At 45.8% G+C, this 11,549-nt stretch overlaps 1 protein-coding gene across 1 annotated transcript; it reads right to left on the minus strand.

Moving 5' to 3' along the window:
* Positions 1-267: 267 nt before the first annotated feature.
* CEACAM7 (CEA cell adhesion molecule 7) lies at positions 268-11,324 on the minus strand. The gene is made up of 4 exons (XM_065535574.1): positions 11,261-11,324; positions 10,021-10,380; positions 6,649-6,927; positions 268-426 (listed from the first exon to the last, which is right to left on the minus strand). Exons 1-4 carry the CDS (start codon positions 11,322-11,324, stop codon positions 335-337), a joined length of 795 nt encoding a protein of 264 aa, XP_065391646.1. The 3' UTR covers positions 268-334.
* Positions 11,325-11,549: the final 225 nt, after the last annotated feature.

The raw sequence follows: 11,549 nt of genomic DNA on the forward strand, positions 1-11,549 counted from the left end.
AGAGAAAAGCACAAGTGAAAGATGTTTTAAAAAGGACCAAGAAGCTTTCACAGTGTATTGAACTGGGGAAACAAATGAGCAGAGGCTGGAAGTAGTCATGTCCAAGATACAGCGGAGTACAGGAAGAATGAAGACCAGGGAAAAAGAGACCTGCAGGAATGAGTGCTGAGAAGCAGGAGTGTAATGGGAGGAGGAGGAGATCTAGTCCCAGATACAGGTGAAGAAGTCCTTTCCCTCTCCCAAGCACGGCAGTCAGTCCTGCAGGAAATAGGATAAGAAGAGAGGTCATAATATCTGCCACTCTTCCTGAAATGCAGAAACTACACCAGGTCTGCTATATCAGAGCCATCCCAGCCAGTACTCCAATCATGATGCTGACAGCGGTCCCAGCTGAGAGGTCAGGAGAACTTCCTGGTACTGATTCATCTGTCATGGAAAGAAAGAGAAGGAATGAAGGTGATCTTATTTTACAGTGGGGTACCCCAGGAACCAACTCTCAGCATGAAGTCGTTTCTATTTGTTCCTTCAAGGAATACATTATTTCTGTGGGAAGGTTGCTGGGAGATGATTTGCCAACTAAATTCTTGCAGGTTTTTCATCTCACCAGGTTTCCAGGTTGATGACCAGTCTTCTGTCTATTCTATCCTGACCTTTTTACACTCAGATATTTTTGAAGGCTTTGAAATTTGAGAAAGACTGATTGCTAATCTTATATGTCATTAAATCTTCCCACTTTTTCATGGTTGCATTTTTTTTCTTCGTGTCTCAGTTGTGGCAGTTAGTGCATTCTGAATTCACCACCTCCTTTGCACAGAGACCTCGCTTCCCACAGGCTCCCAGCAGGTGTGTGAAAGCAAGTCAAGTTCTGTAAGACTCTGTTTTGCTCTGAAGGGTGATGGGCTTGAAGAATTCCCAACAGTCTTGCACAAACTCTCTTAGAACTGCACTGCAATCTAAAACTTTCTTTTTTTTCTCTTTCCCCTCCACAGGAATCACATCTGCATCATGATCTGAGGACTCTCCCAGGTTCCTCCCCCTCCCAACCCACTTTCCCTCACAGGTGTTTTTCTCTCAAAATTATATTGTGTGTCTAATCCCATCTTGGCTGCATCTCACTGAATGAAAACTCACATACCAGGCTTGAGACTTCATATTTAACTCTGTTCTTTTCCCTCTCCCATATCAATCAGTAACCATATCCAAGTGGATTTTTTGTGTAAATGCCTCTTTCTCCCATGTATATGTATACGTATATATGTGTGTATATATGTGAATATATATATAATGTATATATAATACCTTCTGCCTCTGTTTCTTCTTTATTTCTGTTGCAATAATTTGGGCTTAATTTCTCATCAGTCATCAGTCAACTCAGACCGATGATTAATAATCGCTAATATTAGCTACTGTTGAGGGGTACTTCCTATGTGTCAGTCCCTATGTTAAATTATTTACATGTATCTCATTTGAGCTGTAAAATAACAGTGTCAGGTAGAAAACAGAGGTGGCTTAGAGTGGTGAAAAAACTTACCCAATGTCATACAGCTAGTGACAGGTGGATCTAGGATTTGACTCTAAGACTACCTGACTTCAAGGCTAATAATAATGGTAGCTTTAACAGTAGCTAACATTTATGAAACATTTCTTCTGCATGTGGCACTTTGCTGAATGTTTCATTGATCATTACATTAAATCTTCAAAACAGTACTGTGAAGCAGGCACCTTATTGCAATTTTCAATTGTGGAATCTAAGGCTCATAGAAGTTAAGAATCTTGTGCAAGAAATGTATAACTATAAATACTTACATTTAAAAAGAAGAAAGATCTCAAATCAACAACTTGACTTCACAACGTAAGGATATATGAGAAAAACAAATGAAACCCAAAGATAGCTAATGAAGGAAATAATAAAGTTTCGAGTGGACTAGAAAAACAGTAGAGAAGAGCAATGAAACCAAAAGGTGGTTCTTCAAAAAAGTTCAACAAAATTCACAACCTTTAATTAGATCAACTAAGAAAAAAAAATGAGAAGATAGAAATTTCTCAAATCAGAAATGAAAGTGATTACTACCAATTTTACAGAAATAGTAAGTGTTATGAGTATTATGAATAATTATGTGCCAACAAGTTAGAGAACCTGGATAAAATAAATTCCTAGAAACATAAAACCTTCTAAATGGAACCATGAAGAAACAGAAAATCTGAATAGACTAATAACTACTAGGGAGACTGAACCAATAAAAGAATTTGACAAAGTTCAACATTCTATCATAATAAACACACTCAGATTGTAAAAAGAAGGAAACAACCTCAACATAATAAAGCCAATATCTGAAAAGCCCAACACTAACATCATACTCCAGGAAGAAAAACTGAAAGCTTTCCCTCTAAGACAAAAAACAAGACAAGAATGCCTACTTTTGCCACTTCTATTCCATGTAGTATTGGAAGTTCTAGTAAGAGAAAGTAGGCAAGAAGAAAGAAATGACATCCAAATCAGAGAGAAGTAAAATGAACTCTGTTTGTAGATGACAGGAACTTGCGTGTGGAAAACCCTAAAGATTAAAACAAAATTTTAGAACTAATAAACAGATTCAGTATAACTGCAGGTACTAAATCAACAAGCAAAAATCAGTTGAAATCAGCCGTATTTCTTTTTTCTTTTTTTCCTCTGTCTTTTGTTTTGTTTTGTTTTGTTTTTGAGACAGAGTCTCATTTTATCGCCCAAGCTGAAGTGCAGTGGCACGATCTCGGCTCACTGCAACCTCTGCCTCCCCAGTTCAAATGATTCTCCTGCCTCAGCCTCCCAAGTAGTTGAAATTACAGGCATGTGCCACCACATCTGGCTAATTTTGTTTGTTTGTTTTGTTTTGTATTTTTAATAGAGACGGGGTTTCACCACGTTGGTCAGGCTGGTCTCGAACGTCTGACCCTAAATGATCTGACGACCTCAGCCTCCCAAAGTGCTGGGATTACAGGTGTAAGCCATCGCGTCCAGCCAAAAAACAGTTGTATTCCTATGTACTTACAATGAACAATCTGAAAAGAAATTAAGAAAAGAATTGATTCACATTACCATCAAAAAGAATAAAGTTCTTAGGAACAAACTTAACCAAGGAGGTGAAAAACTTGTAAGCTGAAAATGATAAAACGTTGCCAAAAGAAATTAAAGAATATATTAATAAATGGAAAGAAATTCCATTTTCATAGTGGAAGATCTAATATCATTAAGATGACAATATTAATGCAATCCCTACCAGAATCCCAGTGGCATTTTTTGCAGAAATAGAAAAATGTATCCTAAAATTCATATGGAATATCAGTACTCTAAATAGTCAAATAATAGGAAAGAATGAAGCTGGAAGACTCACACTTCCTGATTTCAGCATTTGCTACAAAGCCACAGTAATCAACACAGTGTGGTACTGGCATAAAGGAAGACATAGAAATGAATGGAATAGAATGGAGAGCCCAGAAACAAATGCTTGCATATATGGTCAAATTATTTTTGACAAGAGTACCAAGGTCATTCAATAGGGAAAGAGTTGTCTTTTCAACAAATGATATTGGGAAAGCTGGATATCCATGAACAAGAATGAGTTGAATCTTTACCTAACACCATATACAAAACTTAACCCAAAATGAATCAAAGACCTAAATGTAAGAGCTAAACCTGTAAAACTCTTAGAAGAAAACATAGGGGGAAAATTTCATGACATTGGATTTCACAATGATTTCTTGGCTATGACACCCAAAGCACAGGCAACAAAAAAAAAATAGATAAATTTGACTTCATAAAAAGTAAGATCTTTTCTATATCAAAGGACGTTATCGAGAAAGTGAAAAGGCAACCCATGGAATGGGAGAAAAATCTTGCAAATCACATATCTGATAAGGGATTAATTCTCAGAATATATAAAGAACTAATATAACTCAACAACAAAATTCCAAAAACCCAATTTAAAAATGGGAAAAGGACTAAAACAGAGATTTCTCCAAGTAAGATATACAAATGGCCAATAAGCCCACACAAAGATCCTCAACATCACTAATACTTAGAGATATGCAAATCAAAACCACAATGACACACCACCACACACACATTAGGATTTAATAAAAAAAGAAAGAAAAGAAAACACAAAACATGTGTTTTGAGGAGGTAGGAAAATTGGGACTCTTGTGCATTGCTGATGGGAGTGTGAAATGGTGCAGGCACAGTGGAAAATGGCAAAGCCGTTTCTCAAAAAAATTAAGCAAAGCATTACCATTTGATGCAGCAATTCCACTGCTGGTCATATGCCCAAAATAACTGAAAGTAGGGATTTGAAAAGATATTCATACACCCACGTTGATAGCAGCATTACTCACAATAGCCAAAATGTGGAAACAGCCCAAAAGTACACTGAATGATAAGTCAAGAGGCAAAATGAAATATATTCACACAATGGAAACTCATTCAATCTTAACAAGTAATAAAATAAAATAAAATGCCAAGCATTTACACAGTCATGAGACTCAAATTCTGATACATACTACAACGTGAATGAACCTTGAAGACACTATGCTAAGTGAAATGTGGCCAGACACAAAAGGACAAATTTTGTGTAAGTCTATTGATGTGAGGTACTTATTAATAAAATAGTCAATTACAGGAAGACAGAAAGTAGAATAATGGCTACCAGGGACTAGGGCTAGAAGGAGTGGAGAGTTATTGTTTATTGAGTGCAGAGGTTTAGTATGGTAAGTTGAAAAAGTTCTGGAAACGGATAGCGGTGATGGTTGCACAGCAGTATAAATATAATTGGTATCACTAAACCATACTTTTTGGAGACAGGGTCTCGCTCTGTTACTGAGGCTGGAATTCAGTGGCACAATCAAGGCTCACTGCAGCCTCAACATTCTGGGCTGAAGTGGTACTCCCGCCTCAGCCTACCAAGTAGTTGGAACCACAGGTCATGTGCCACCATGTTTTGCTAATTTTTTGTGAAGACAGGGTTTCACCATGTTGTGCAGGCTGGTATTGAACTCCTCAGCACAAGCGAGCCACCCACCTCAACCTCTCAAAGTGCTGGAATTACATGCGTGAGCCCCTGCGCCCAGCCCTAAACCGTACATGTAAAATGGCTAATATGGTAAATTTCAGGTTATGAGGGTTTCACCTTTATGAATATATAGTGGCTGGTACTCTTGCCCTCGCTATAAATACACATCTTGTGGCCCTGCCCCTTTCCTCCCATGCAGAGCCCCAGTGGCTAAATCTCCCTATTTCTCCAAATGTTCATCACTAGCTGTGCTCTATGCTGTGTCCACAGCCTCATAAAGCCAGTGACTTCAGAGCCAGGCCATAGCTCAAGAGTCTGCCCCGGGGCTCCCTCTCCTCCCAGTTCCCTGAAGCCTAACCCAGGAGAGGCTCTGCCTTTTATTGGCAGCTCAATTTAGCCAGATTCAGGACAGGTCACCCAAGCACCTTCTCCACACACCCAGGTCCCACCCCAGGTGGAGTCAGGGCAGGGCCAGTCACCAGGTGAGCCAAGAGCAGAGCAGGGAGCAGAGTCTGAGCTGCTCCTCCCTCATCCAAGGGGGCTTCCTCCTCTCATCTGGGGAAAAAGTGTGAGCCTGTTTCAAAGCCTCCTTGTTCCTTGTAGATCATGAATTAGGCAAAAGAACGCAAATTGGTGACAAAAAGGGACGTATTGATGGCCGAGAGAACCCTTAAGGACCCTTCCTGCTTTCCCCTCTGTGAAGCTCCTTCCACTACATGGGGCTTTGGGGCTGAGGGAGCCCCCTCCCCACATTCCAGGCTGGATCCGTAATCAGCCATGAGAAATTACTGAAGCACAGGGAAGAGGGTCTGCAGAGACACAGTGAGAGGGTTCAGAGGGGAGAATTTGGGATCTGCTTGTGCCCTTGGGACACAGGCTGGAAAAGAAAATTTTCTTCAGCTCTTCCTTAACACCAGAGAGATCCCACCTCAAAATACGATGCCAATGGTCCAGGGGTCGATGTACCACAGACTGTGATCATCTTGGCTGTGGTCCTATTGTGGCCAGTGGCCAATCTGTGGGCATGGCAGGTATAGGATACACTATTCTTTGCAGTGCTTTGGGGATAAAGAGCTCTTGCATGTGTTGCAGAAGCTTTCCATCACTCAGCCAAAAATACTGTGTGGGTGGGATGAAGAGCCTGAGGTTTGCTCCTAACTGGTAAGATATGTCTGGGGTAGAAATGGCAGGGGTGTCCGAGCCTCCTGGAGCAAAGAGAATAAAGCCATAAGTGATGTCCTTAGAGGGAAGCGGAAGCTCCTGGTCTGTGGAAGGGCCGCGGTATCCCCCTTACCCAAATCACAGTACTGAAGTCCCAACCAAACCCCGACTGTGTTCACTGAGGCAGAGCCTGAGACATTCGCTTGTTTCTCCCATCACAGGCTGTGGACCCTGAGCCTCCCAGGGCAGGAGCAGCCCCTCCTCTCATACTCTTGGTCAAGGCTGGGTCTGCCCAGGCTTGCTTGGGGCTGGAAGTCATGGCCAGCCTGGGTGACTAGAAGTGAGGGTCTGTGTACTTGGACCCGAGAGGGACTGAGAGGCCTGGCCTCTGGCTGCGTGGATTTGGGCTGGCAGCCTGGGCCACAGAGGAACAGAAGATACTCACGGCGGACATTCAGGGTGACTGGGTCACTGCGCCTGGCACCCACTGGGTTCTGTATTTCACATTCATAGGGTCCTTTGTCATTCGTTGTGATGCTCAGTAGAACGAGGGTCCTGTTGTCAACGGAGAGCAGCCGCCTGGGACTGACCTGGAGGCTCTGATTGTTTACCCACCACAGGTAGGTTGTGTCCTGAGTTTCAGGTTGACAGGTTAAAGCCACAATATCCTTGTTCTCCACCGGATTGAAGGTGTTGCTGGAGATGGAGGGCTTTGGTGGCTCCGCTGTGCAGATAACAGAGAGAAGATTGCCTTGTGTGGCACCCTTGGTTTCCCTATAGGTATCTTTCAATCAGAGTTCGCATCTCCCACCTCTAAGCCCACTCAAGTCCTTAAAAGCCCATGGCAGGTGTGTGTATCACAAGACAGGTGCACAATGATCTGAGAGCTCAGAGACTGTGAGGCTGCCCGATTTGTCTTAGAGAAGCACAGACTTTCTCAAGTGTAAATTGTGCAGCAGCTTTGGGTCATGGACATACCCGGGACCATGAGTCACAGCCCCTGGTGCCTCTCCTGGTCCTTTCCTGATGACTGCCTACCTGGCCTTTTGGGGTCCTCACCTGGCATGTGCAGGAGCTGAGTTCCTTCCAGCTGAACACTCCTATACCACCCAGCCATGGCGTGTTTCTCTGAGCCTTTTTTTTTCAAGGGTATCCCAGAGACGGGTGATGATAACAATGGGTGTTTGAGGAGACATAGCAGAGGAAACCAGGAAAAAGTCTAGAGGTGAGTTTAGTACTCAGACTGCAGGGCCTCCAGGTGGGGCAGGTGTTTGATAGTGCCCGGGTGTTTGATGGTGACTGACAAGAGCTAGTGACCGCCAGGAAAGCACAGCAGAGTCCAAACGAAGATAAAGGGTGAGTGAGGCAAGCAGGGGCTGGCTGAAAATCTGAGGATTCTCAATGACATAACAAGAAAAATGAAGGCAAGGCCGGGCGCGGTGGCTCAAGCCTGTAATCCCAGCACTTTGGGAGGCCGAGGCGGGCGGATCACAAGGTCAGGAGATCGAGACCACAGTGAAACCCCGTCTCTACTAAAAATACAAAAAATTAGCCGGGCGCGGTGGCGGGCGCCTGTAGTCCCAGCTACTCAGGAGGCTGAGGCAGGAGAATGGCGGGAACCCGGGAGGCGGAGCTTGCAGTGAGCCGAGATCGCGCCACTGCACTCCAGCCTGGGCAACAGCGTGAGACTCCGTCTCAAAAAAAAAAAAAGAAAAATGAAGGCAAGTTAGGAGAGGAGATGTATGTTATATTAGGAAAGTTACAGAGAGCTCCCTGTCCCCAGCTCTCCTGTGCAGAGCCAGCAAAACGGAGGAAAGCCCAACACAGGCATGAGAAATACTTTCTTCCTTTTCTCTCAACCTAAGGAAACACAACTAGAGTTTGATCAAATTCATCCAAACTAGACAGAGTCTAAGTGAGACGGGGCTGGTGCAGTTCCCATTCCAAGGGACCCCACCTTATGATGATAGTGTCATCATGAGGACACAGGTGTATGTGGAATGGGGAGCAAACCCATCAGACAGCACACACCTGGCCCGCTGCACCTGGAGGAGGTCCCGGGAATGACTGGAGGACCTAAGCCCCGCAGCAAGACGAGGATGGAGTTGGTAGTAAAATGGGTGGAATGAACCTATGGGCTTTGGGGACTGCACACCTGTCCTGCCTCTGGCCCCCTGGTGAGTCAGTGTAGAGAGTGAAGAGAGGAGTTGCTCATCCCCGTCCCATGACCAAGCATTTACACAGTCATAAGAATCAACACCTGGGTTGTTTCTTTGTTTTTTAAGAGCCAGGGATCTTGCTATGTTGCCCAGGCTGGTCTTGAACTCCTAGGCTCAAGACACCCTCCTGTCTCAGTCTCCCACTGGGATGGCTTTAGGGGCAGGGGATAAAAGGGATGGAACATGGGCCTCAGCCCCTTGGAGGGACAGGGAACAGGTGCCAGAGCCTCCTAGGATCCTGCATCAGGTTCCAGTCTCTGAAGAGATTATGGATCATGCATTCCTCCATTCATTCCCTGCCTCCTTCATGAGAGAACTACTGTGTCTCACGTTGGGCCCTGGCTTGGGCAGGGTGTGAGTGGGGAAAGAAAGCAAAGTCCTTTCCTTTATCCTCCTGTGGAAGTGACACCAACACATCAGGAAGCACAGGATTTCAGGTCCAGGGCGGGTAGGAATGTAAATCTAAGGGAGAGGCCTGGATATTCCCAGCACTGACTCTGTTAGTTGAGGCAGGAGATTCAGTTCTAAGTAAAAACTAATCCTCCATTTGTTCCTCACTCTCCAGACCAGAATCTCCCACTTCTGGCATGGATGCCTAGGAAGGAAGCTCTGTAGCTACAGACACAGACCTGGGGATTCTGATGTGTCTGTCCAGTCTGTGAGAGCCTGCCTCAGTGGCTGTATTTCCTTCTGCCTCAGTTTCCTTTAACAAAATGAGATAAAGCGTAAATGGTCTCTGGCTTGCCTTGTTGTCTGTGAATTCACCTTGAAATAATCACGATTACCTGGACGAGAGCCCTGCGTAGAAGAGCTGCCCAAATAAGCAGCATCTCTGATTGTTTGCCCCCAGGAGTGGGTTATTTGGACCTGATTCCTGGTGTACAAGGAACTTAAAGCAGAATCTTTCTTCTTCCCTTTCTCCCCCTGAGGACACTGACTCCCTTAGGACCTCTCTTAAGTTCCTCATCCAGGGGGCTGAGGTCCTAGTAATCCTGTTCATCTGTCCTTTCCAGGCTGAGTCTCAGGTGAAGGATGAGGCTCTGTCCTTGCCCAGATGAGGCCCTGGGGTTGACCAGGCTGGTGACCAGCTCCGTGAGCCATGATCCTCAAACAGCTCAAATCCTTGCTCTCAGTCAGTTCAACCCAGGAGGCCACAACCCAGCCCTGGCACAGGTTCCTTAGGGTCACCTGGAGTCAAGAGCCCTGGGACAGGGATCTGGGACTTGTGCTTCCAGGGCTGAGCTTCTCTGTGAGGATTCCAGGGGACCCCTCAGGCCAGGCTCTGACCCGGTTCTCCAGGGTCTTTTTCAGGGGGAGAGCACAGAATCTTGGTTGGGACTGATCCCCTCCTGCTGAGTCCCCCGACCCCCATCAGACTGTCCTTCCTTTGCAGCAAGTATCTGCAGGGTCTGGATGCAGGAAAGGGATTCTGATCTGTTGAAGTTTGTCTCCCCCGTATGTGTCCTTCACTAAATGCCCAAACCCCAACACAGGATAAAGTGTAGATGGGGACACGGGCACAACCCAGGCCTGACAATCCCGTGTGTATGAAGTAGAACTGACCCCCAGCACCCAGATGTCGTGGAGGAATCACTCACAGAATACGTAGAATTGCCTGGTTACTTCTTCAGTCACAAGATCTTCGCGTATAACGTGTAGGGTATAGATTCCTGGGTCACTGAGGCTGACGTTCTGGATCAGCAGGGATCCGTTGCGGTGTATTGTCTCTCGACCACTGTGTGCAGGCCCTGGGGCATTTTCCCCTTTGTTTGTTACATATCCTATAATTCGATAGTTGGCGTGCACCCTTTCCCCTTTGTACCAGTTGTAGCCATAAAGATTGTGGGACACATTACTGACTAGCAGAATGACCTCCTTCCCCTCTGCAACATTGAACGGCACAACTTCAATGTTAGTCTGGGCACTGGTGGGCAGGTTCCAGAAGGTTAGAAGTGAGGCTAGGAGGGGAAGAGAGCATCAGTCAATATTGGGTGGAAAGATGGGGCCCTGGATCCTGAGTAGGCAGGTTTCCTCACCCACCCCCATCTTGAAGAGTGTGTGTGTGCGCGTGTGTGTGTGTGTGTGTCCTACTGGGTCAATGTAAGCACCATGACCCCATTCCTTCAGCATCTCTGACCTTCACATTTCCCTGTTTGGAATCCTCTTCCCCAGGGATCTGCATGGCTCTCTCCACACTGCAGGACCTGCTCACATCAGGGCATCCTTGGGAGACCCCTCCCCTGACACCTTCTCTAGAGGCCCTGGGTGTTCCCTGTCTGACCTTTCCCTGCTCTATTCCCTTTAGGGATCTTGTCAACACCTGACTTCACATCCTAGATCTCTTTGCCTGTCTGTCTTCCTCCCCATGAGAGTGTGAGCTCTGTGAGGGCAGGGACTTGTGTGATCTGGATTGCACCCCAGTGCCTGGGACAGGCTGCAGGCTCCAGTGGATGAGCTCATGAGAGTTCCCAAGGCCCTCCACATCCTGGGGCTTATTTTCCAATGTCTGAGGTTGGTGGCAAGGGACAATGTTTTATGCCCTGGTTATGTTTTTATTTGAAGTGTCATTTGATATAGTTATTATTACCATGTTTCAAAATGTAGCAACTAGTGACAATTAACCAGGGAAAGAGAACACGTGAGATTTTCTTGACCCTTTCCAATTCCAGTTCAATGTGATTTTCCTGTTCTGGTTTCCTGTCCCTCTCTGGTGTCCTCTCCCATATTCATGCTTCAACAGAAGCCCTTTGTCCCTCTCAGAGCCCCGTTCCCCCAAGGAGACCCCAGCCAGTCTCTCTGGCCCTCCTCCTACCCACTCCCATGAAGTCCTCCCCTCACCTGTGAGCAGGAGCCCCTGCCAGGGGATGCATGCTCTGTGTGGACAGGCTGAACGGGACCCCATGGTCTCTGCTGCCTGCTTGTCCTCTGTGGAGAAGAGCTTGGGCTCCAGGAACGCTCTTGTCAGGGCTGCTGTGATTGCCAGCTCTGCTGTCCTTCCTACCTCTGTGCTGAGCCTCCTCCCAGGACAGGAGCACTTTCCAAGATCACATGGTCCAGGGGTGGGGTCTCTGCTCAGGAGTCCTTTGTCCCCTCCCCTCTCATTCCTGCCTCTTTTGTCCTTCTTCCT

The sequence above is a fragment of the Macaca fascicularis genome, chromosome 19, assembly GCF_037993035.2.
Source record: "Macaca fascicularis isolate 582-1 chromosome 19, T2T-MFA8v1.1".
NCBI lineage: Eukaryota > Metazoa > Chordata > Mammalia > Primates > Cercopithecidae > Macaca > Macaca fascicularis.